This window comes from Macadamia integrifolia, chromosome 3, assembly GCF_013358625.1.
Source record: "Macadamia integrifolia cultivar HAES 741 chromosome 3, SCU_Mint_v3, whole genome shotgun sequence".
NCBI lineage: Eukaryota > Viridiplantae > Streptophyta > Magnoliopsida > Proteales > Proteaceae > Macadamia > Macadamia integrifolia.
The window spans coordinates 1,545,965-1,569,651 of NC_056559.1; the positions used below are offsets into that span (position 1 = coordinate 1,545,965).

The 23,687-nt window shown below is 38.3% G+C and overlaps 3 protein-coding genes across 6 annotated transcripts in view; 2 read left to right on the forward strand and 1 right to left on the reverse strand.

Annotated features, from left to right (window-relative positions):
* Positions 1–253: 253 nt before the first annotated feature.
* LOC122073745 (GATA transcription factor 24-like) lies at positions 254–11,922 on the reverse strand. 3 transcript variants are annotated; one of them, XM_042638369.1, is made up of 9 exons: positions 11,781–11,922; positions 11,098–11,659; positions 10,871–10,951; positions 10,616–10,749; positions 7,326–7,436; positions 7,064–7,169; positions 4,510–4,599; positions 4,289–4,389; positions 1,857–2,102 (listed from the first exon to the last, which is right to left on the reverse strand). In XM_042638369.1, the coding sequence occupies exons 2-9, from the start codon at positions 11,413–11,415 to the stop codon at positions 2,045–2,047; spliced, it is 999 nt and encodes a 332-aa protein (XP_042494303.1). In that variant the 5' UTR covers positions 11,416–11,659; positions 11,781–11,922; the 3' UTR covers positions 1,857–2,044. The 3 variants fall into 3 exon arrangements, with proteins under 3 accessions (XP_042494304.1, XP_042494303.1, XP_042494302.1); XM_042638370.1 differs by lacking the exon at positions 1,857–2,102 and adding an exon at positions 254–855 and having other exon boundaries at positions 11,098–11,855; XM_042638368.1 differs by having other exon boundaries at positions 11,098–11,854.
* Positions 11,923–14,857: 2,935 nt separating this feature from the next.
* LOC122072820 (inositol-3-phosphate synthase-like) lies at positions 14,858–15,896 on the forward strand. Of its 2 annotated transcripts, XM_042637239.1 has the most exons (3): positions 14,858–15,296; positions 15,395–15,457; positions 15,558–15,896. In XM_042637239.1, the coding sequence occupies exons 1-3, from the start codon at positions 14,895–14,897 to the stop codon at positions 15,597–15,599; spliced, it is 507 nt and encodes a 168-aa protein (XP_042493173.1). In that variant the 5' UTR covers positions 14,858–14,894; the 3' UTR covers positions 15,600–15,896. The 2 variants fall into 2 exon arrangements, with proteins under 2 accessions (XP_042493173.1, XP_042493172.1); XM_042637238.1 differs by having other exon boundaries at positions 15,395–15,896.
* Positions 15,897–22,376: 6,480 nt separating this feature from the next.
* The window catches only part of LOC122073295 (costars family protein), a 2,232-nt gene continuing 921 nt past the window's right edge, over positions 22,377–23,687 (forward strand). The window contains exon 1 of the mRNA XM_042637856.1: positions 22,377–22,585. Within this exon, the coding sequence (XP_042493790.1) occupies positions 22,505–22,585 (81 nt within the window). The 5' untranslated portion in view covers positions 22,377–22,504. The remainder of the gene's footprint in view (positions 22,586–23,687) is intronic.

The window sequence follows — 23,687 nt, forward strand, 5'->3', positions numbered from 1 at the left end:
AAAAAAAAAAAAAAGGCAAATTCAACAGTTTTTGGTTCAAGTTCTCGTAGAGTCAAATTCTCATAAGTACAAGTCGAGGAAACAACTCCTTGGCCTCTAATTTCCATATAAAAAACATGGAATAATAAATTAAAACCATTTTTGATTGCCTCTTTCCCTATTCCCAAAAATTTTTTGAATTTATTTATCTCAAAGTGGAATACCATTATGTCTTTCTCAAGAACTATTAATTACCATCATATCATTTTTCTAAAATTATCATTGTCCTGCACACTTTTGAATACACATGAAATAATAATAGAATTTGTACTCTCACTAAAATAATGATTATGTCACATTAAAAGGGCAAAAAAATAAAGTTACTTCCTTTTCACCAACTTTGATTACTACAAGGCAGCCATACATTTCAAGTAGAAAAAACAAAAGAACTTGTTGCAGACAAATATGTAACTGAAGTAACTGAACCAATTATGGGCTCTCCGAATGCAAAGAGATCCAGAAAGCAGCTGCATTACTTGTATTCCATTTTTATACAGAGGAGGAGTAGCCATGTGCTTCTTGGAGGTGGCTTATGAATCCCCAAATGGAAAATAAGGGCTTATTAAGTAGCAATATCCGTACAATTGTGGAAGCAGAAGGCTAGCTTTAAAACCCTCCTACTCCATATTTGTTCCTGGAGAAAGTTTCGCTTCACCCACAGTGGAGACAATCAAGGTAAAAAATTCTCCTTCCCCCTTCCATTGTACGAAGTTTGACACTACCCTTAAAGAGTTCCATCAAATTGCAATAAAATAGGGAATCCCTTCATCATGGGTGAGGAGAAACTTTGTCCTTTACCATTTAACTGTTGATTTGCTTTTACATATCACAAAGGTTCAAGGAAATAAGTTCTAACAATTAGATGGATGGGAAAAAATATTATAAAATAGATGGGAAATTCAAATGATAAACCATGTGTCAAATTTGGTGACTCTCAACCTCTAGTATGTATGGCTATAGCAATAGATTTAATGATTGAAGCAACTAATACCATAACAAATTGCCTTCATACTATAGCTATACTCATTATACAATGACATCACACACAAAAATCATGATGAAGTAAAAGAAAATTTTTCTCATGATCTCTTTACCTTATCATTCCCCCCCCCCTTGACAACTTCATTGAATATCAGAAGAAACAGTACAATATTCCATTGTCTACAAAAATAACACATGAATGCAAAGAATTTAGGCAATTATGCAAGAAAAATCTGGCATCGCGAATTTTCCTCTCCATGAAACAGCTTTGGAAAGATTTCCAAGCAGATAACCACGAGCAATGTGTTTCTATCCTAGTATGTTTCTCTTGTAACAAATCTGAACAGCAAGCTACAATGCCTATCTCACCATTAGAAGCAAGGATTGAAAACTTGGAATTCGGACTGGATCAGTTCCAGCCAATTCCAATCTGAATTGGCTGGAATTGTCAGATTCTACGTTAACCTTAGTTTTGGGATGTGAATCAGCCACTGGCTCGGCCGGAATCAGTATCAGCCCTGGCCGATTCAGTTGATCTGATCCCAATTCTTGAATAAATGATTAGAAGCTTCAGCCACATTTACAAAACTCAACCCTCAAGCTCAGAAAAGCCCAAGGAAAAGCACCTAGTATCATATTGTAATCACCGCCTGAACATTGAGGATCATCACTAGAAGATCTATCAAATTTACTCTAACAAAACCAGATGTGGCAAATCCAAGTCGTTTGTATTGACAAACTAGAAAAAGCAAAAAAGACCAGTAGAATGAGAATAATGTAAAGCAAGTCAATGTATTGTTCCAAAAATAAAATAAAATCCAAGAGATCCAACTATATTGTGAGAATGAAGCTGCTGGTATTATTATAGAGCTCAGTTAGAATGAAGATATCTCTATTCCAAACAGTGCAGCCATGATAGGTAAAGGCTACTGGCAAAGAAAGTCAATGAACTGTTCAAAAAGCAAAAATAAATAAATAATCAAGGAGATCTAACTATATTGCGAGAATGATGCTGCTGGCATTATTATTGAACTCTGTTAGAATGAAGCCGTCTGTTCCAAACAGCTGCAGCCATCAATGTACTGTTCCAGAAAAAAAAAGAGAAAAAAAAAAGTAGAGAAGTCAAGGAGATCTAACTATGTTGTGAGACCGACACTGCTGGTATTAATATAGAACTCTGCTGGAACGAAGCCATTAGTCCAAACAGATGCAACAATGATAGATAAAAGCTATTCATATGATCTGTTATAGTTGTTTTACTAAGAATGGAAACTAATCTAGTCCCAAATATCCTCGAAAGTGCCAACAGCTGAGCAAGTGGGATGATAACCACGCTTGTTTTGGCCGACTTTGCAACTTGCTCTAGACCTTGGTTTGGAGAAGGGCAATTTGAGTAAGCTGAGGATGCCAAAAGGGATACTATTCCATCTAAAGACTCCCACAAGGAAGAAGTTATGAGAAACCAGAGTCCAACAAGGTAGAGGAACCAGTTCTCTAAAATTTAGATACAGTAACTCAACAAACTGGATCTATTGTGATCCTTAATTTAAAGAGATTGGCAAAAACAACAACCTTAGCACAATATCTTTCCACTTAATAAAAATAAGGCAGCACAATGAGATAATAGGCATCTAAGCAATCAAAGGACCAAAATTTGTCAGGATAAAATTACAACCAAAGCAAACCAAGCAGAAAGATATCACTTTGCACCTTTTCTATTTCAAGAAAGAAAGAACTATAACCAAAGCAAGGTAATAGGCATCTAAGGAATCAAGGATCAAATTTCTTCAACATAAAACAAACCAAAGCAAGCTAAGCATAACATATGTCACTTTGTGCATTTTCTTAGCAGAGATAATAAACTGGATGGGAAGTGACCTATGAAGAAACACGTTCAAAGAGCTGAAAGGTGTGACAAGCGGCTCCCCTCTGCCAACTTCTTTTCCTGATCTATGCTAATATGTTCATGATTATACACTAGTTACAATGCCTGATTATGCAATAGCAAAAATAAAATAAATAATTTTGCGCTGTCAAGCCTAGTTTCTCTTAGTGAGCACCTCTCGAGAGGAATCTCCAGTTGAATGCCCCAAGTTCTTTTATCTACTACCAAATAGCAGATCAGTTGGTACTCAAATTTTTCTTGCATAAAAATTCTTAGGGAGAAAGAACTCTGCCCGTACCCGTTCCCATGCCCAGACACATCTGGGCGTGCATGGGGGCAGCTGGTCTTTCCACACCCAGCTGTGTCTGGGCGTGGGGATCAGGGATGGGCACTGTTCTCTTGCCCAAATTCTTAATATTAAGTCCATTCATCAATTCATGTGAAAAATTTTGATCACAGAAGCAATGTACCATACTACTAAATTGACGAGTCAATTCTGGCCAAGATTTTAATGGGTCTTTTCTGTAAGGAAAAACATTCAAATACACAATTGGCTATATGATTCAGTTTGACTAAAAAAATTGACAAATGCAAATTCACATGGTTTGCCATCCATCTATTGGTTAGTTTACAATTACCATGTCAAAATCCACTGATTTTCTGCCTAAACAATGGAGAGATGGTCAAATTTTACATGGACAACACAAGGGGTGCCTATCTGTGGGACAATCAGGTTGGCCACATCATCACCCACATAGCAGAAATAGCCACACAGAGAATCCTCTTCAAGTTTACTCAATAGGAGAACCTATGTCCATTTCCATACAAATGGAAGTCGACTTATCATGATATCCTGAAAACTACTATTCCACCACAACCAACCCACCCACGGCCCACCCCAACAATCCACCCTTCCACCCACGGCCATGTCATCACCCACCTAGCTTCTAATAATTTTATAATTTGCTTTTTTCTACTGAAACACTGCCATTTAGATTTGACCTAATAGAGTAGGCATTGACACAAATCCAGATAAATAGAGTGCATGATAAGGAATCGGGTCCTATATTTTTTTTTCCTCCATTCATTTCCATTTCCAAACATGCATAATTGATCTTGGATGCCGCTGCTAGAAACCATATGAGACTTACTCTGATAAACTAGTTTAGACTAATCTGGGAATCACAATACAGAGTAATAAATCATCAAAGGCAGATGTATGATCCATGCATTGACTAAGGCCATGCAATGATCTGTACAAATCTGTGAAAACAACTAAAGTAAACTAATTTAAAGCCTTCCCATCGCTTTCCGATTTAAGTACAATACTAGGTAGGAGTGTAGGACTTCTTTGGTGGGAGCTCGAATAAGCAAACCACTTACTGTTCAGCTGTTCCAGCAGAGTTATCTCCATTGGAATTAGCAGTAATATCTGTCGGTGGTGCCTGGCTACTGGTTCCCACATCACACCCATTAACTTCACCCTACAAAAAAATGCCACAAAGAAAGCACTGTCATTACTCCTACAAAGAAATGCAAACCCTTGCAGCAGTAGCTTCAATTGCAACCGAGTCAAATGGAAGTCATCTCATCTACAGGAATACCTGCTCAATCGGGTTTGCTGAAGTGTCCCGAGTTTCCACAGAAATTGCTTGCGCAATTATCGGTGTCCTAGAAAGATCTCTTAAAGTTCCCTGCAACTCGGTAATTCAGTACCAAGGAAAAACCAATTTAGCATTATGCATAAATAGCATGAGCACAGGAGAAGCAATCTAAAATCTAAGACAATAAGTATGCACACAATTTGAACACAAGGATGAATAAGGAAGATATCAAAGTAGCAGACAAAAATAGCATCACAATTTACCCACTTAGTTGCAGAACAGAATAGACACTAACTTCTGAATTGGCTAAGTGCATCACCATAACGGAGAGTAGTCCAATACTCTCCCACATTATTCTACCGCAACTTCTCTCTTCCTTCTCCTTCATTCTACCCCCATCTTCTCTCTTGCTCCTTTGTTCTCTTGCAACCTTTAGATTTCAACTGCTCCCCCCATAAGTGACCCTCATGTTTGCACTAAGCGTAGGCATGCCCAACCCTTGCACATTTATAAGCGGTGGCTCCAGCAGCCTGTATAAAAAATTAAAAATATGGGACGCAATCCTTATCAGGATAGATTTTCCTATCACGCTGTCGGGGTCGGCCCCGATCAACGGCAAATGTACTGGACCTGCCTAGGAGATCGGTGTGACAGCAAGTACCAAGGGGTTTGGGAGATCGGTGAGGTGTGCAAAATTTAGTCTCACATCACCTAGGGGGAGGTTGCTGGTTTAGTTGATAATCTCTAGCCTCCTTAACATGGTACAATGCGTTTTAAGTCCTTCAGGCCCATGGGCCAAAGAGAACAATATTGTGCCAAGGTTAATGGGGGTGTGGCGTTACACTAACAACGGCTATAATGATAAACAACTGGAAAATAAATCCCAAACAAAAAGAAACAAACTCTCATATATATATATATATATATACCGGTTGAACCGACACCCAGGTTTGGACCTAGTTCTTTTTGGGTCAGGACAAACCAGCCTAGTAACTGCATCACGGGACTTCTCCTTATTTTCTCAATAGGTCCTTGCTCCTAGAAAAGTTTTAGAAACAAGTTATTGATATGTGGAGAAGTTAAATTGGTTTGAAAATTAACCCATGATTACATGACAAGGGCAATTGTAATGAGAACCAACAATTACTGCCACAAGACAGATAAGCTGTATGAGTCGAATGGCCTACCACACGCTCCATGTTTGAAATCTGCTCCACCAAATAAATTATATTGCAGTTTAAATTTGTTTCACCAACTGAATGAGATACAAAGTTCTGTTAGCACTATCCCACCCATAGTAAATTAGCATATTATTTTAACCCAACCATATTTTCGAAACTATGTACCAAATGGCGTATTTTTCCAAAGAAAAAATCTGAAAATCTTAGGGTCCAGTCATGTTAGTCAAGATCTTTTAACCATGTTTTTCTCTAATTTCTGCTGTATTTTTATTCACTGTACATTTGTATTTTATATTAGTGTCTATTAGTGTTTAGAATCGTTATTTTGTATCCTACTCAAAGGATATATGCCAAAGAATTATTCATTGTGCCTTTCAATTATCATACCAAATTTTACCTGAACACATCAGCATCATATCTTTTCTTATAACCAAATTTACCAACTCTGAACCTACCTCAGTCAATGGAATATTCTCAGCTTCACGTGGTAGTGTAGTAGTTGTTGTTATCTAACTCATATCCAGGGTCATAAGCCTTCCATGCAGTTGCATCCATAAGCCATTTTGCCCACAGGAATACTAGTTGTTGCAAATTAGATGACCACTCTACAAAACTCGGTCCTCCAGACTATCATGAGAGAACATGGCAGTGTCAGCTACAGCTATTAACCTAGTAAGGAGGGCTCATTGAAGGTACTGGCCAAGGCAGGGCAACATAAGTCCTATAGCAGCAGCAAACATGTGGTATCAAACTGTCAATGAATTGGTTGTGCTTAATAGGAGGCATCCAGACTCGGTTCAACGGATTTACTCCCACCTAATTTACCATGCAGGAGCTGGATTTGCATTATCATACTCTTAGAATTTCTTCTTCCCTTTCCTTGATAATAAAATGTCCTAAGAGTTTGTATGTGTCTCTATATCACCAATCCAGCATTTAAGAAAAAAGAAAGCTGGATATTATAAAAGAGAACCCATAGACTGCTTTATATTTCACCAAATCAGCCCATGAATCAGTTAATATGCTAGCCATTTGAGATGCTACAAAGCGTTGGCAAGAATTTTTTATGTGATCTCTTTCTAGGTTTGACTTATGAATTGTAATGTAAGGTTCATTTCCTTTCTTGCCCTTTTAATTTTGTCTCCTAAGTTCTTCCATTTTGTACTTGTTACATTGTGTTACGCAACAATACTTTTGACATTACTAAATGAGAAAAACAAAGAGCAACAGACAGGCAGGAGTTGTATAGATTTGTCATATAATAAAATTGCTTCCTATAAAGACGAAGCTCTTAGTTTTTTATTTTGTAAAATTACTTCTGTTTTCTATAGTAAACAGGAACCTACAGTGACTAACCATATACAGGAACCAACCTTGTTTGCCCACATAAGCCCGCATGCATTGCACAGAGTCCTAGGGCCGGCTGGCCCACGACGCATCATTGGAGTGGACTTTGAACTAATGCCACAGTGTGTGCATCTGAGGAAAGCACTTAAGGATTAATAGCAAACTACATGAAATAGAAATTAGGCACAATACCAGTCTAAAAGAAAACTCAAGGAAACAATGACGGTTGATTGCAGAAGAAATCATCTTAGGAGACTAACAAAAGTTGCTAGATGACTTGGTACTCACAAAGTTTCTTGCTGTGAATCATCTTGTCCTGTACCATTCCAATTCGAAGCCGATCCCGCATCATCTGAACTCACCTTTGATGATGTGAATTGACCCTTTTTACGCTGCATCCTGGTAAGGGAAAGCATATAACGGACATGGGTTGACGAAACAGTTTCTTCTATAAAACAGAAGTTCACGAAGAATAATAAGAAATATGGAACCCATTAAAGCAAGTTTCACAGCATCTTAGTTTAATAAATCTAGTCTACACAGTGAATCTAGACCTTTGCTCGAAAAAAGTCCAAAACACAATTACTTCAAAACAATAGTACAAAATCGTTATTGAGCCAAATAAAGAAAGCCGGATTCCTGGGAACAAAAGGCCCTAACTAGTTCCAAGGCAAGGTCCGTTTTTTCCCCTGAAGAATGCCACATTTAAGCTCCATCAAATTTTACTCCACCAAAATACTAGTCAAACACATCTCAGCAGTCAGTACAATCTCAGAGAAGCAACTATGAATGTATCGCATTTGCAACACTATGGTTCTTGAAAATAATTTTTAAACATAAAAATTTATGGGTAAATGGCATTTAGGGTAAACACAACCCTAAAACGATGCAGAAAATAATGAAAAAAATAAAAACTAACAATGCACACAAATTTACGAGGTTCGCAAGATTGTCTACGTCCTCAGTGAGATAAAATCCTGCTTCCCTATCAATGAAAATACGGTTACAGCGCTCGTCCTCACACCTCTCTCAAATTGCTTTACAAAGAAAGATGCCCTCGCTACAAATATATAGCGAAAACCCTATATAGAGAATTTACAGGAATACCCACTTTGGCCATGGATGGAATTAAAGACATCCTATCCCCAACATAGAGTACCTAACATTTGGTCAAATTGCACGTAAGGAACCCAATGTTTGAACTATCATCACTTGGGATACCTCACATTCATAGATATGATGTTTGCGGTACCTCACATTTAACTGATATTACATTTGAGATTCATTATCTTTTTTTAAAACCCAACTTTATCCTTTATCTTCCCCAGAAAGTAAATGGGGAAAGAGAGCATAGGGAGGGGCCAAGACGGTACAGGTAGAGGAGGGGAGAGTGAAAGCAGGGTGGGGGAGGCAAGGAGGCAAGGAAGTATGGAAGCAGGATAGGGACGGGTCTGGGGGAGATGGGGAGGGCAAGGAAGTGGGGAGCGGTTGTAGACACCCGATATCCTTACAACGGTCAACCTCGAGAAGAAGACGAAGAAGGGGAGGCATCACTACCAAATCCACCACTATTCTCCCATTGTACCAATGATGAATAAGAAGAAATGTGCATCTATTGTTATCATTCTATTCTTCGCCTGCACTAAAACCCCCCACCAAGCCTTCAACGAGCTAAGTTGGTTGCAATGGATATTGGAAGAGAAAATTGTGCAAACAACAAAAAGAATGATCTGAAACTCTGTGGAAGAGCATGGTGCATCGGAGTGACAACGACCAACACTCTCTCTGACCGGTGGAGAAAACTCTCCTGGAACGTAATATGATAGGGGCAATTGGTGAAGCAGCTCAGAACTGTAAATGGTGTAGTTGAGGATCGACCCAATTCAATGGACAAAGAATGCACAATTAACGAGCTGGGCAGGATGAGTGATCAAGTTGTCATCAATGGTGAAATTTGAAATCGTAGTGTTGCCACAAGAATCACATTGTCCAAGAGTAGACTAGGGAGCCAAGACCAGACTGGGAACTTTGGAAGATCCGAGAAGGTGAGTTTTTGATGGACGATGTAGTAGAGAATGATTGATGGGTTGAAGAGGTGAGTCAAAGAGAGGATAGGGAGGGGCTGGTAAGGGGTGGGAGCAGGAAGGGGTCAGGACAGGGGTGGAGCGGAAAGGGAGAGGAGGGAGCATTGGGAATGGGAGGGGGAGGGGGAGGGGGAGGGGGAGGGGAGGGGGAGGGGGGTGGGGGGGGGGATGGTGCGGCGCTGCAGGGGAGGGGGAGATTGCCACATTGAATCATTAAAAACAATCATATAAATCAGAATTAAGTTTTATTTGATACTGCAGGCCTCAGAGACAATTTAATTTTCGATCCTTGGAACTGCATACATGGCCTAGAGTCAAGAGACATGGAACAGAACTTCCAATGGGTTCACCCATGCATTGGGTTCACCCATGCATAACAAAGTACTTAGGAATTAATAAAATCCAATTTGCATGGAAGCCATCCACTGTGTGCCTTCTTTGGACAAATACCTCCTTGTCTATCTTCATATATCAACAAAAATCTTTATTTGTTGAAAGAATACGTCTAGTCTCCTATTTTAGGAAAATAGTTTATATATGTCCTCTTAAGAAGGCAAAAATCAATATACTAAAATAGTATTCTGAATTGTATTATTTAACTTGTGTTTTTCTATTGCTCTAGAAGATACCAATATATTTTAACTTGTGATTTTCTATCGCTCTACAAGATACCAATACACATACCATGTGCAAATGGTTAATAATTTGCAGCATCTATCGAAAACTCAAAGAAAAGACTTGCAACAGAAGCTTAGGATAAACATCGCATCCAAAAATAACTTGGGCATATGTGTTTTAAGTCACAAGCCTCCGTTCTTGGGAGATAACTCCTACTCAAGCAGTATCCTTTAATCATCTAAATTGTCTCCATTGTCTATATTCATACTTGTTAGACTGAAGTAGTAGTGATATAAAAGTAGACATCATATAGAACTCTTTATTTAAGTTCTAAGAGGGTAATAAGAGTTCACTAAAACCCTTGAATGTTGAATGGTGTGCATTACTCCAGGAGGGGGAAGAACTTAAGATGGAGGATGACCAAAAGCTCCATCTTTGAATCGACATTAAGTCTTTCCGTCAACTTTGAGCCATGACATCAGAAGGAACAAAAACAAGAGACAACATGGGCAGGCTTAGCATATGCATAAGAGTGGATAAAGCATTTCTTATGGGCGGAGCATAAAAACTCTAATGATACATTACAATGTTGACAATGATTCGCCATTGTAGTAAGACATAAACTAGGTGCATGAAGTCCATCGAGATGGGCAAGTTCGTGTTTATCTAAACAGAACCCTGCCCACAATGAGAAGAGAGAAGGGGGGGGGGGGGGGAGGGAGAATTCCCATGTGGATTAAGACAAAGATCATTAACCTCTCCTCCAAACTTTCATTGTCCAACACGATGCATGGAAATCTTAACATCTCTCTGATCTTGTATTCTAACAAACTTTTCTAAAAAGAAATACAACATATTTAGCAGAAAGATTACTACCTGAGAGCAACTTCTTTCCTAACGTTATATCGAATCTTCTTATCAAAGTTCCGCTCTTTTCTCTTTGCACGGAATCTATGAAGAGAAGCCTCTCTCTGAGGAAGAGTAGAGCGTTGGGGATACTCAGCCAAACTCTGATACCAAAAAAAAAAAGGGTGAGGGGGGTAAAGGATGAAAGCAATGAACACGATTAAATGAAAACATAATACAAAGACCAAAACACCCGCAAGAATGAGAAAGGAGGCCTGAGGTTACCCTCTGATTCGGAGAAGATGCCACGCCAGACACGCCAGAAGGGACTTCATACCCTCCCAGCAATAGCAGAACCGCCTGTACCTATAAGTAATCGACGGGGAAAAAGAGAGAGAAAATTGAAACCCAACACCTCAAATTTTGTAATCTACAAGCACCAAACCCAAGTGATAGCCGACATAAAAACTGTAAATTGAACACATTATAAACGAAACCATTGTCTCAAACACCTTCTCTGGGGAAACAGCATCGAACACATAGACTTCGCCCTGAAAGGAAAGAGTCAGCTGATCCATACCCTCCCCACGTGACGGTAGAACGAAACTGGAGGCGGCGCCACCAACGTAGTTAGAATCCGGAGGGACTTCATCGACGCTGCCCCCTACACCACCATCTTCAAGCGTGTGAGCTTCGAATCGAATGTTCGGATTGTCTATGGATTCTCCATCTACACCATCGTCTTCTTCCTCGATCTGGCTCGTATGGTTCAGAGACTGCATATGATTCTCATGATCGTACAATGGCTCATGTTCATTCTTCTCCGCCATCTCTGCAGCATTACAGCTACGGATCGATGAAGATAACAAAATCTCTCAAACCCTATTACCCAAATTGTGAAATCTTCACTGGTGGACTGTGATGTTAATCAAAGGAAAGAACCTCTAGACTGGACTGCGATTGGCCGTTTCGAACTGCTTCCACACCGAAATCGACGACAGCTCAGGAGATGACGATGGGTGAATGTAAATAACCCTGGAAGAAAAGGAGATTTACGGGATATGCCCCAAGGTCCTGAGTTCACCATAGTAGTGTTAGTGAAGTCCAGGTTTCAGAATCTGACAGAGCTCGTTGAGCATCCAAGAATTGAAGAGCAAAACGTGTATTCCCTGAAGACGAAGGGGTGAAGCAGTACCTGGTTGCCGCTTGCCACTTGCCACTTGCCACTTGCCAGTTGCCAGTGAAGGAAGAGTTTGCGACGAACTAGTTGGGAACTCGGATTGGGAAGTGAAAGCTTATCCGCTGAAGCTTTCTTTTTCTTTTTTATCTTTTAGGTGCCGATTTTACGATAATGCCCTCGTTTTACTAACCAAAAGTGGGGTATGGACGTATGGTGGAATAATAAATTAAGGGGTGTTAGCAGTCTGGTTTTTTTTGGTAGGAAAGGTCGGTTTCAGTTGTGGTTAATCGGTTCTATCAATTTAAGGGGCGTTTGGTTCGAATTATTCATTGGATCAAATTCTAAGGATTTAGGATTCTAAATCTAACTCATATGAATGAGTTTCTTTAGAATAATTTTTTTATGATGAAAAAACTATTTGGTTATCTTGATTCTGTCACTTGATTGTGAGTGGAAAACTATTTGGTTACCTTAATTCTGAGTGGAAAAACTATTTGGTTACCTTTGAGTCTTTGAACCCATGTTTTGTTAGCAAAAAATAAAAAATAAAAAATAAATTTAAAAACAAAAACAAATTCAAAAATTTGTTTCACATATATACTTTATTTTTTTTTTCTTTTTCTTTTTCTTTTTAATAGCAATATGTAAAAAAAAATTAAAAAATGGCACTCGTGAGCTATCAAGTCCAAGAGAGTAGTAATTATTATTATTATTATTATTATTATTATTATTATTATTATTATTATTATTATTATTTTAAATTAAAGAGGAAAATAAAAAAGAAAATTACAAGGCATGATTGTAGTTCATGTAATCGAAATAGGTATCGTGCATCTTAAAAAGGAATAATATAGTATTGAACTTTTTTTTTTTCCTTAAACAACATGATTTGATTTCTTCATGTAATGGTTTTGGGTAGGTCATCTCACAATGAGCTCACTCACATGTCACATTACACATGTGAATCTAACTCTGTTCTGAATTTTAAATTCTGCAATCTTTCCATTGATTCTGAATTTTAGGGTTATTTTTTATATCCATATTTAGGTTAGAAACACTCTATTATAAGTGTCATATTCTGAAATCTTTCCATAGATTATGAAATTATGAATGGGGCACTTGGAGCTTGTGATGTGCCCAGTTCCCCATAGTTATCAAAGGTACTAACATGTAATAATCCAAAAACATAGTTCAGTCTAAATTAACTATTACAATCCAAGTACTAATAAATGATAATGAAGTCTTTCTATCAAAAAAAAAAAAAGATAATGAACTCAATATCATTACAATGGCTTCGGCCTTTTATTTTTCAAAAAATTCCAAAAAAGTTCATCCTATATTTTTGTTTAAATCAAGTTTCTTGACTGCGTCAAGAACATCTCTCAGCATCCTCGTATGGTCTTCCAATTCTTTTATTGCACCATTCAAGTATCCTTTGATATATAGTCTGATGAAGGGGAAGGAGATGATGAAGTTGAGGTTTCCGAGCATTGTGACATAGGTGGAGTCTGGTAAGTATGACAACTTAGGCTTGAATATGATATCCAATCGAACATTCCACAACCTTCGTTTTCAACCTGTAAAGCAAATATAATCATCTTATAAGAATATAAGGAAATAAACATTCAAATCTTAAAATCCAAAAAAAATAAAAAAATTAAAAAAAATTAAGAAATTCATACCCCAGCTGATCGTGGACAACACCAAAAATATTGACCATAATTTGCACTTGTCTTCACAGTTATGACCTTACACTGATCGTTTCCACAGTCACACATCTTCAGTTGGTCAACCCACATGAAGAAGGGGCAATTCATTGAACATTTAAAAATTTTCCTTCCAACATGTGACCTTGACTCAAAAGTGAAAATTGAGCAATCTTTCCCACATAAATCACACTTCCCAATAGCACAATCGGACACATTCGATGTCATCTATAAGTTAACACAAACATTTTCAAGAGAGCAAATATGCATAGAAAATACTGTTAAGTACGCCCCTCATCTGAGTGTGATGGACAAATATGACATAATAAGAGAATAATTATGAGGGGAGGATTCTTAAAACCAAAAAATAGGAGATTTTAATGGCACAAATTTTATGCCTCCTAAACAGGAACTGAAACTGATATACAGTGGTGGGAAAGAAAAGAAATAAAAGAAAAAAATGTGATCAAGGTAATCTACTATGGACAAATCAAAAGTTCTGAACTGATTATACAAACTCATGCGACTTTACAAGATCTTTCTATTTTGGGTAATTGCAGTATGTACCATACGTTGGAGGGATCGAGATCCTCTGCGACCAGTGGATCTGGTGGAGGTTGGCGGAGGTAACCTCGGATGCTGACACGTGTTCTGTGACACATGGACGGTCAGATCCATCTTCTTCTTCCTCCGAAGTCGACAAACTCTCTCCTCTGTTCTCCATAAGTAACCTAGGAGCCCCTTCTTCTTCTTCTTCTTCTTCTTCTTCTCCTCCTCGTACAGATGCTTTACACACGAGAGAGGAAAGAGGGAGAACTAGAATAAAAATTAAGCAAAATCCGCAACTCAAGTTGCAGAAATTTACAAAGGAAATCAAAATCAAAATACCCTACTGAAATTGTGTTATGTGTTGGAAATGGAGTTCGTCCTCTCTTTAGGATGTTGTTGGTGTTGATCAGCTTTCGGAACTGCCGCCCTGTCAGCCACTTTTTCATTTTTGTCATTTCTCTTTCTCCCCCACTTGCCGCTGCAACCCACTCACTGCGGCACCACCACTTGCATCTCCCCATCTCTAAACGAGAGGGCTAGACATGGACGCCCCTATTTCAGAGTTGAAGGTAACCCATCTTCTGTTGTAAGGCAGACAGAGGGCCTCGTTTTCTTTTGTAGGCACCGCTGCTTCAAGTGCTTCCTCTCAATTGGGGAAAGAATGCAGATCAGGAAGGCCAAAAATAAGAAACAAAAATGAAAGCACCATCAAATCGTTTTATCTTACATGAATCCAAATTGAGAATTAATAGTTGACAAAAACATACACCAGCTCTGTAGCGCTACAACTACAGGTGATAAGGAAACCCCAAATTAAGAGACAGAGATATTCATTCTTCAACAATGATAATAAATAAACCCATATGCAGAGAGAATGAAAGATGTGGAGTGGGGCAGACAACAGGGGAGGGAGATGGGGAGATGCAAGAGGCGGTGCCGATATCAGTGTGGGTTGCAGCGGCGATCAAAGGAGAGTGTTCGTCGGCTTTGGAGGAAGAAGGATCTGATTGTTCATGTGTCACAGGACATGTGTCAGCATCCGAGGTCACCTCTGCCAACCTCCGCGAGATCCACTGGTTGCAGAGGATCTCGATCCTACGTTGGAGATAGCAAAAGGGCAATGGACGAGTATACATCGGAGATATTCATGGGAGGGAAGAGCACCATAGTCCTCCGCACCACTTGTGAGGACTCCTTGTTGGCTGCTCCCATCATCTTGGACTTGTTCCTCCTGGCCGAGCTCAGTTCTCGGATCCAACTCAAAGCAGAGGGAGAGGTATTTGTCAGTTACTAAAACGACTTCTAAGGTTCAAAATTGAAACTGAAAATTGGTCATTTTGGGCTCACTCACTCTGTTTCTAATGGTCTTTGCAGGGCAAGTTCCACTCTTTCCACCCTGTGGCTACCATTATGAGCTTCCTCACTAGAGCTCCACTGGTAAACCAAATCGTGCTCTTTCTAGAGTTTAGCTTAATGAGGGCTAGTTTCATTTGATATTTATAAATGAAAAATGGTTTGATGGGTATCTCTGAAATAGGTCCCGCTTGGTACTCCAGTGGTGAATGCATTGGCGAAGTAGAGGGCAATGCTTGAGAACATAATGAGGGCTTGTATTGGATTGGCTCCGGAGAACAACATGATCTTGGAATACAAGTGAAGTGAGAAGACCAGTGTAAGACCATCAAAATTCAAAAGCCCCCTGTTTTGTTTGTTTCACTTTCTTTTTTTATTTTCATCTTTAAGAAATGTTAAAGAGAAAGTTCAATGTTTGAGGAAGATGGAGGCTTTCTGTTTGGTCTTTTGGGCTTCTTCATTTCCTCGTTTTCGTCCTCTGTTTCATCCCCACAGTAGTAAGTTTCATTCCATTGCCATGAAAGAAGAAGGGAGAAGATAAAGGACTCGTCGGAGTTATGTAGGTTTTTGTTTTCTTCTTGTGGCTTTAGGGCATTTTGGTTCAGGCCTTCTACCACTTAGTGAAGTAACTGCAAGTAGTAGAATTGTGTAACTAATTAACTCTAGCATCAGGGGTTGAAATCGTCTGCAATTCCGATCTCGTACAATTCCATGAAATACCATCTTCAGAGGGTGACACATGTATTGATACCAATGCAATGGTCCAGATCTGGTAAAACTAATAAAACCTTAAATCAGTGAAGAGTCATTTAAATCAAATCTAGACCATTGCATTGGTATCAATACACGTGTCACCCCCTGAAGGTGGTATTTCACGGAATTGTACGAGATCGGAATTGCAGACGATTTTTTTCCTAGCATCAGTGATTGAAAAAGTGAAATCTATAAATGTGTAATAATAGTTATTGCAAATTAATTAACTCTAGCAGTCTTCACTCATTTTTTTTTTCAACTCTGCAACTGAAATCTAGATATTTTTCAGGAAAATATCTTTGAATTTGCTTCAATGTGTTGGAAAGCTTCTCCATCGAGGGTCGACACTCATTGTCTATCATGTTCATCTATGATTGTCCTTCAGCAATTTTTTGAGATGGCATGTGGATTTCTAGATTCAGAAGATGCTATTCTTTAAATGGATTACTCTGGTATGGTATATATGGAAAGCCATAAATTGCTTTGTGTTTAATCGCGCTTATCTGTGTTTGTTTCATACTCTTCAGGGTTTTTTCTCATGTTGTTGATATATAAAAAACCATTTTCTTAAGATTTCTTAAGACCATATTCAACTCATTGTCACAAACTTAACATAATATCAAGTTACATCAACCAAACACATCAAATTTCTATTAAAAAAACCATTGTCTTAGAATTCTTCTCACTTCCTATTGTCACCTCAATTCTTCTCAATCTCTGGCAAGTACATCTCTAGCAGATTTCACCTATCATCTACTCTTGTTTCCATGAAGATAATAGCATAATTCTTCTTGGCCGTGATATATTCCTTGGCCTTGAACTTTTGTTGGAAATTGAGGTCTGAAATGGCATCAACAACATCTATAATTGCTCTCCTAAATTCAAGCTGAGATTCACTCATTACCATCTTTTCGATTGAGTTAGCAATTGATTTCAATGGACTTACCACGTTTTCAACTGCACCCTTCTTCCTCTTTTTTCTACCACTGTTGACGGACCCACGAGGTCTTCCTCGAGAACGACTGGTACTACCAATGGGAGTGGAAGGAACATTTTATTCAGGTTCAATAGGTGGATAGTCAACACCATTATTGTTCCATATTCCCTCAACCTGAGTATCAGTCACGTCCATCATAACTTTTGTGGCAGCTTCAGAGGGGATTGTTGAATCCTTCCCAATTGCTATCTCTTTCCTTAGCAATGCTCCAACTTCTGGGTGAATTGGGAGCACACTATGTTCCTTCCAATACTTTTGTTCTTTTTTCTACCAATCTAAAAGACAATGTCAATCGATTTATGTTTTAAGTAAGAAAAAAAAAAGAAAACAAAAACAAAAACACATAATTATATAGAAATTATAATTTAAAAAATTCCATTATACCCTATACTCATTCCAGAAGTGTTGAGGAGCATCAAATCTCATATCGGATGCATTCCATCCCAATCCACTTTGTTTTTGTAGATCACCCAAATGCTCTAAGCCTTTGCTTCCAAATCTGGAAGTGGTTTCTCACGTGTTCACACTCATAACTAGTGAATAATTTCTCTTTCAGTCGATTGGCAATTTCTATGAACTGCTATTTTTTCGGTCCAGTATCTCCACTCTTACCACTCTTGTACTGTTTCAATATATACTCCAACATGTAATGTGAAATGACACTAGGCCATGAAGTAATGTCCCGTGACCGACTATTAGAATCTCATGTTGGTTCCATCACCTCAAAACTAACAAAATACACCACAATACAATACAATGTGAATATATTTCATAAATATCAAGTAACAATAACAATTACTAATTAGGAAATCCATAAACCTAGCATTGCAATTCAGTTAAATAATCAACATACATGCATCCCACAACATAAAATTTTAAACCAAGTATGTTTAAGTTAAACAGTCATCCCAAATCATGCAAAAAAATTAAAATTGTCCACAACAGAAATACATTCCAAATAGAAGTTAACCAATAGCAAATATTTCAGTTCATAAATACTCAATCTTAGTAGGACAAATCATCATCATCTTCAGTGATGGCTTCATGTTCCCCATCTCCAGCCACCCAGTCAGCCCACATCTGGTCAACAATTTGTTATTGAAATAGATCCCAATCAGCATTCTCCTACACATGATCCTCTCCATCAGAACTATTATCTTCAACATCTTCATTTACTTCGTGAAGGGTTGATCGGGTACTAGCACTATCTTCTTCACCCTCTTCATCAAGCCATCGCTCTTCTTCTTCAACACTATTCTGTGTAATAATGTGGTTGTGCAACAGCACACATGCCAACACAATTCTTGTTTGTGTCTTTAAAGGATATTCTGGTTGGTTTTTCAAGATCTTGAATCTCGACTTCAGGAGGCCAAATGAACGTTCAATCACGTTTCTTAATTGTGAATGTCTCAGGTTAAACAATTTATTTTTATCACTTGATGACTGATCACAATTTCTCCACTCTTTCAGATGGTATCGAACGTTTTGATATGGCAGCAAGAACCCCGCTTGGTTAGCATACCCAGCATCAACGAGATAATATTTACCTCGTGGCACCACCAATTTCCCATCACCATCTCTATGCAATGCATTGTCTAAGATTCGAGCATCTGATGCTGACCCTTCCCAACCAGAAAGAATGTAAGTATATTTCATGTCAAAGTCACAGGTAGCAAGAATATTTTGAGAAATATCACCCTTCCTATCACAGAACCTCAGATGATCGCTTAGATGCACCCACACAGGGTTATGTGATCCATCTATGGCTCCGATGCAGTTCTTGAAATAAAGGTAAAATCTTTCTTCATTACTTGTTATTCGATGATGCGCTGCGATACTCGAAGGTTTCAATAGTATTGGATACAATTTAAGGATTGCACCCAATACAATGTTAAAGTACCGACTTACAGTCTCACCAGAATGTCCAAACTTGTGTGTAATGATGCGGTTTTTAACATTGTGTCCTACTGTATGTAGAAACATAACTAGTTGTTCATTCACTTGCACAAATCTGCTATTTCTCAATAGACCTCTCTCCCTAATCAAATGACTTAAACTAAAAAAAGCCCTCGTGCTTAACCTTATTTGTTCTCGACAGGTTCTATTAGTGTGACCGATAATTCTCTTTGTCTCAATAATACTGCATAGGGGTTCACAACGGTATGGCTCTTTGTCCAGATATTTTTTGATATACTGGTCTATTGTTATAACAACAGCAGTTGCAGCAAAGATTATGATTTTCCTTCGCCTCTTGCAGCCATCATCAAACTCCATTGTAAAAGTAAATCTACATTCAAATTAAACAAATAATAAATTACTGCTCATGATTAATTAAAATGTTATTTTATAATTTTTTAATACTGGCACTCAAACTCATGATTTGTAAAACTTCCAGTGTTTACCAATCGTAAAAGTGATATTGGGTAGAAAGATCCAATATTCAGTCACATATTGTTATTCATTCAAGCAACATTTTTGTAGTTACAAATCCAAAACTGTTGGCACACTGCAATCCTCTACATTGGCAACTACCTTTTCATTGCATAATTTGATTAAGCCAACTATTGAATGAATAATTTCATAGCAAACAGAGCATCAATAGGAAAAGAATAATAGCAGAAAATCTACCTGATATGTAAATTCTCAAACTTTGATTCACAAATCACTACCAATCTTAAGGATAGACAAAGCAACCACTTCCTTCCATAAACAAACAAAACAACACTAGATCATGCGATTTTTCAGCTTATTTGACAGCCATGGTCTACATATTTTGAGAAAAAAAAAATGAACCAAACTCTGAGATAGCAGAGAATGGCACAAAGAAGGTGAGGAAGAAGAAGAGTTGAGAGAGAGTGCAGGGATTCACCTTCGGTTGTAGGTTCCAAAATCCGTAGCGCCTATTAGTAATGCGAGCAAAGTCCAGCGACGTTATGCTAAGAGGATTTGTCAAACCTGGAACAACCATCCATGAACAAAAAAGACACCCCAGAAAAATTAGTCATACTCACATCAAGCAGATGGCACAGAGTAGATGAGTTGAGAGAGGGTGAGAAAGTGCAGAGATTCACCTTCTTTCAAAACCGACCTCTACAGCCACTCTTAGAAGAGGAGGAAGAAGAGTTGAGAGGGGGTGAGGCTTTGGTCGTTTTCAAAGCAACTAGGGCGTGATTCTATGGTTTTTATATCAACCCTAAACACAAACGAAGAAGAATAAGAAGCGTAAATGTGAGAAACCCTAAACACAAACGAAGAAGAGGGACAATATAAATCTCACCTCGATTTTCAGTTGCAGGTAAAGGCTGCGATCTACTTCCACCATAAGAAGGTAAACCCTAGATATGAAGAAGAAGGGTAAACGTGAGAAACCCTAAACACAAACGAAGAAGAAGAAGAAAAAGAAGAAGAAGAAGAAGAAGAAGAAGAAGAAGAAGAAGAAGAAGAAGAAGAAGAAGTAGGAGGAGGAGGAGAAGGAGGACATATCTCACCTCGATTTTCAGTTGCAGGGTAGAGCGCAATCGTCTTTCACCGCCATAGGGTAAAAACTTGATAATTGTGAGACACCGTGAATCTAGGGCTTTTATATCAACCCTAGAATCCGTGACTCAATTCTAGATTAACCTCAATAGGTTAATCCAGTTGAGTCGTGGATTTTAGTTCAATTGCGTGATTCAACTGGACACCCTGACTCCGGATCACCTTTTCGGAAATATGAGCCAAACGGTTTAATTTAAACGAGATCCTGAATCCTTAGAATTTGGACACCGTGACTCCGGATCACTGTGGCTTCCTATTATTTTACGTCTATTTTAGGCATGGGTTTTGTAGTTCAGGGTATGTACATGTTTCTATTTGGTTAATTAATAATTAGTTCATTTTCTGGCTTAATGTAATGGAATAATCAGGCTATAATTTAGTTTTAAATCATCTATGATTAATCATGCTATAAAGTGTCTTTAAACAAGCCACCAACGTGCTATAATTGGGCTACACGTGCTTAAATATGCTAATCGACTTATAAATTGACGATTATCAATTGGGCGATAGTTTAGTCATTGCCTTGCATCGTGAATGCCCAATTATTAATTGATCATCTGACAAGTTAAATAAAATGTTAGACCAAACTTGGGCTTCAATTGGTGATGACTCACATTTGACACCCCCCCCCACCCAATAAAAGGATCTGGCTCCTCTCCATATATCCCAGGGTTCAGAGAGTGATTCCATAGCTGAGAGGACCTTTGGCACGTGTCGTTGGGCTTCAATATTATTGTTAAAGTCTCACTTTGTTGTAGCCTATATAAATACCGATTTTGTATGGAACTTGCAAGAATCATAACTACAAGGAGTCTATCAAAGGCTACAAAGTATAAAAAAACAAGAGTGGCACATGTCGTAGTTTGGATGGACTGTGAAGAGGTGATGGATTGGCTAATGCAATAAAATGCAAAATGCTGGCCTTGTAGTTAGGTTATCTTTTTTCATTCGGAAATTTGTATTCAATTTTCTCGATATGCGTAAAAGGTTTTGTATTCATGTGCTAAATTTCAAACTAAACGAAATTGTCGAGGTGATGATATAAAACACATAAATTTGTAGAAATGAAACAAGAATCACCTAAAGAATGCACACTTATACTTAAACCATCAAGGATGTCTGCCAATACATGGAACAATATATGATTGAATTTGATTATTTGACACGTTGCTAGTCCAACCACTCAGTATATATCAAAGGTCGCAATTGCTATACTTTCCTTTTCATATGTGAGAACTAGATGTGGAGTTTATGAAAACCTCTAGATCACCAGCTAAGGCCCCTAAATGACCACTTAGTGATAAAGGAGGTAAGGGTGCAGAGACAGCCAGGAGGTTTGCCTAGAAGCAGCTACCCTTGAAAGAGTGCGTAATAACTCATTGATCGAGTGCTCTTGCGCCTAAGATGAATGGGGCTAAGCAATCTGCTGAAGCTGTGCATATTGGAAAACATTATATTTTTCACCTTACATGTTGTATCTAATCTATAGCATATAGTCAAATTCAAATATAAAACTTTCACCAATACATTTATCCTTCATACAATTTTTTTTTTCCTGGTGGGGCCCAAAACCAAATCCCGGCCCAGATAAATTTTTGGGCTTGAGTCCGGTCCATGGATTTAAAATCCCAATTCAAAACCCGGAAATGTCAGGGACTCGGATTATTTCCGTGCCAAGTTTTTTTTTTTTTTGATAACATCCGTGCCAAGTTGCAACCATGGAAACCAGAGAGATATTTCCCCATTTCTTCAGTCGCTCTGATATATTTTTTTGTCTGAAAAAGGAAGGGAAGGGGTGGGGTGAGGTGAGGTGAGGTGAGGTGAGGTTGACGACCATTGGAACAATGAACGTGGAGGAAGAGGTAGAGCGACTTAAGGAAGAAATTAAGCGACTCGGTCAGATGCAACCAGATGGTTCTTACAAGGTACTTTTCTCTCTCTCTCTCTCTATCTCATGTTGCTATCGTTCCGATTCACATTTCGGATTTCCCTTTTTATTTGTTCTTGCTGAAAATTGATGATCGAAGTCTATGTTAATGAGATCCGTCTTCTGATAAGATTTGATGTCCAATCTAAATATTTTGTTTGATTAATATGTCAAATCTGTTTCTCATGATCCGATTTCTTTATATACCAATCTGGTTTTGTACAATCCTCTATATGGTTATGTGAAAATGCTTAGTAGAAACGAAAGGATTCAGGATATATATATTCTGTGTGTGTGTGGGGGGGGGGGGGGGGGGAGTCATTTGGGTGGTTTATGCAAAATTGCTGATGGATCTAGGACTATCCAGAACAAACAAGTTTCAGTTAAGATCTTGATAACCAAATTTCTGAGGGATCTGGGTTGGAACCACTAATGTATCCCATCTTTCTGAACAATATAGACTGCTTCAACGTTTTTTTTTGTCTTCCCAATGACTGGGAGGAAGATTGACTAGATTCAAAGCTCTGGTTGAAGCATTTTTTTTTTTTTAATGTAATGTGCAATGATGATCATGAGAATTCTGGCTCATAATCTTATATTTTTAACTGTAATGTTTCCCATTTATGGACTTTGTGATTTTCTTAAATTCAGTTTGTTCGATGGACCATGATCATCTCCTCCCTCTCCCAGCACTGGTAATGTTTCATGTGATTTTTCTAAATGATGATTTTAACGATTCTTGTGATTTTGCCATGTAAACTTGTTAGACTTGGCAATGCCACCTACCAGACAAAAGCAAAAGGATCATGTTATTGACACCTCAGTTGCCACATGGTTAGTCCGCGAACTTTCCACAAAATAATGAAACATCTCACGTTTTATAGCGTCCTCCCTACATCGGACAACTTGGGAACTTCTGCTTATTTAAAATAAATTGACAGACCATGGCATTGATACCTTATAGTTACCCCAATGCATTTCTCAAATCTTACACTGTTGCTTCTGCCAGTGAAAGGGAGCCGATTACCCTTTTCTCTTCATCAATTTGATACTTTTCTTATAAAGGCATTTTGAATTTGGTGATGAGAGGGGGGGGGGGG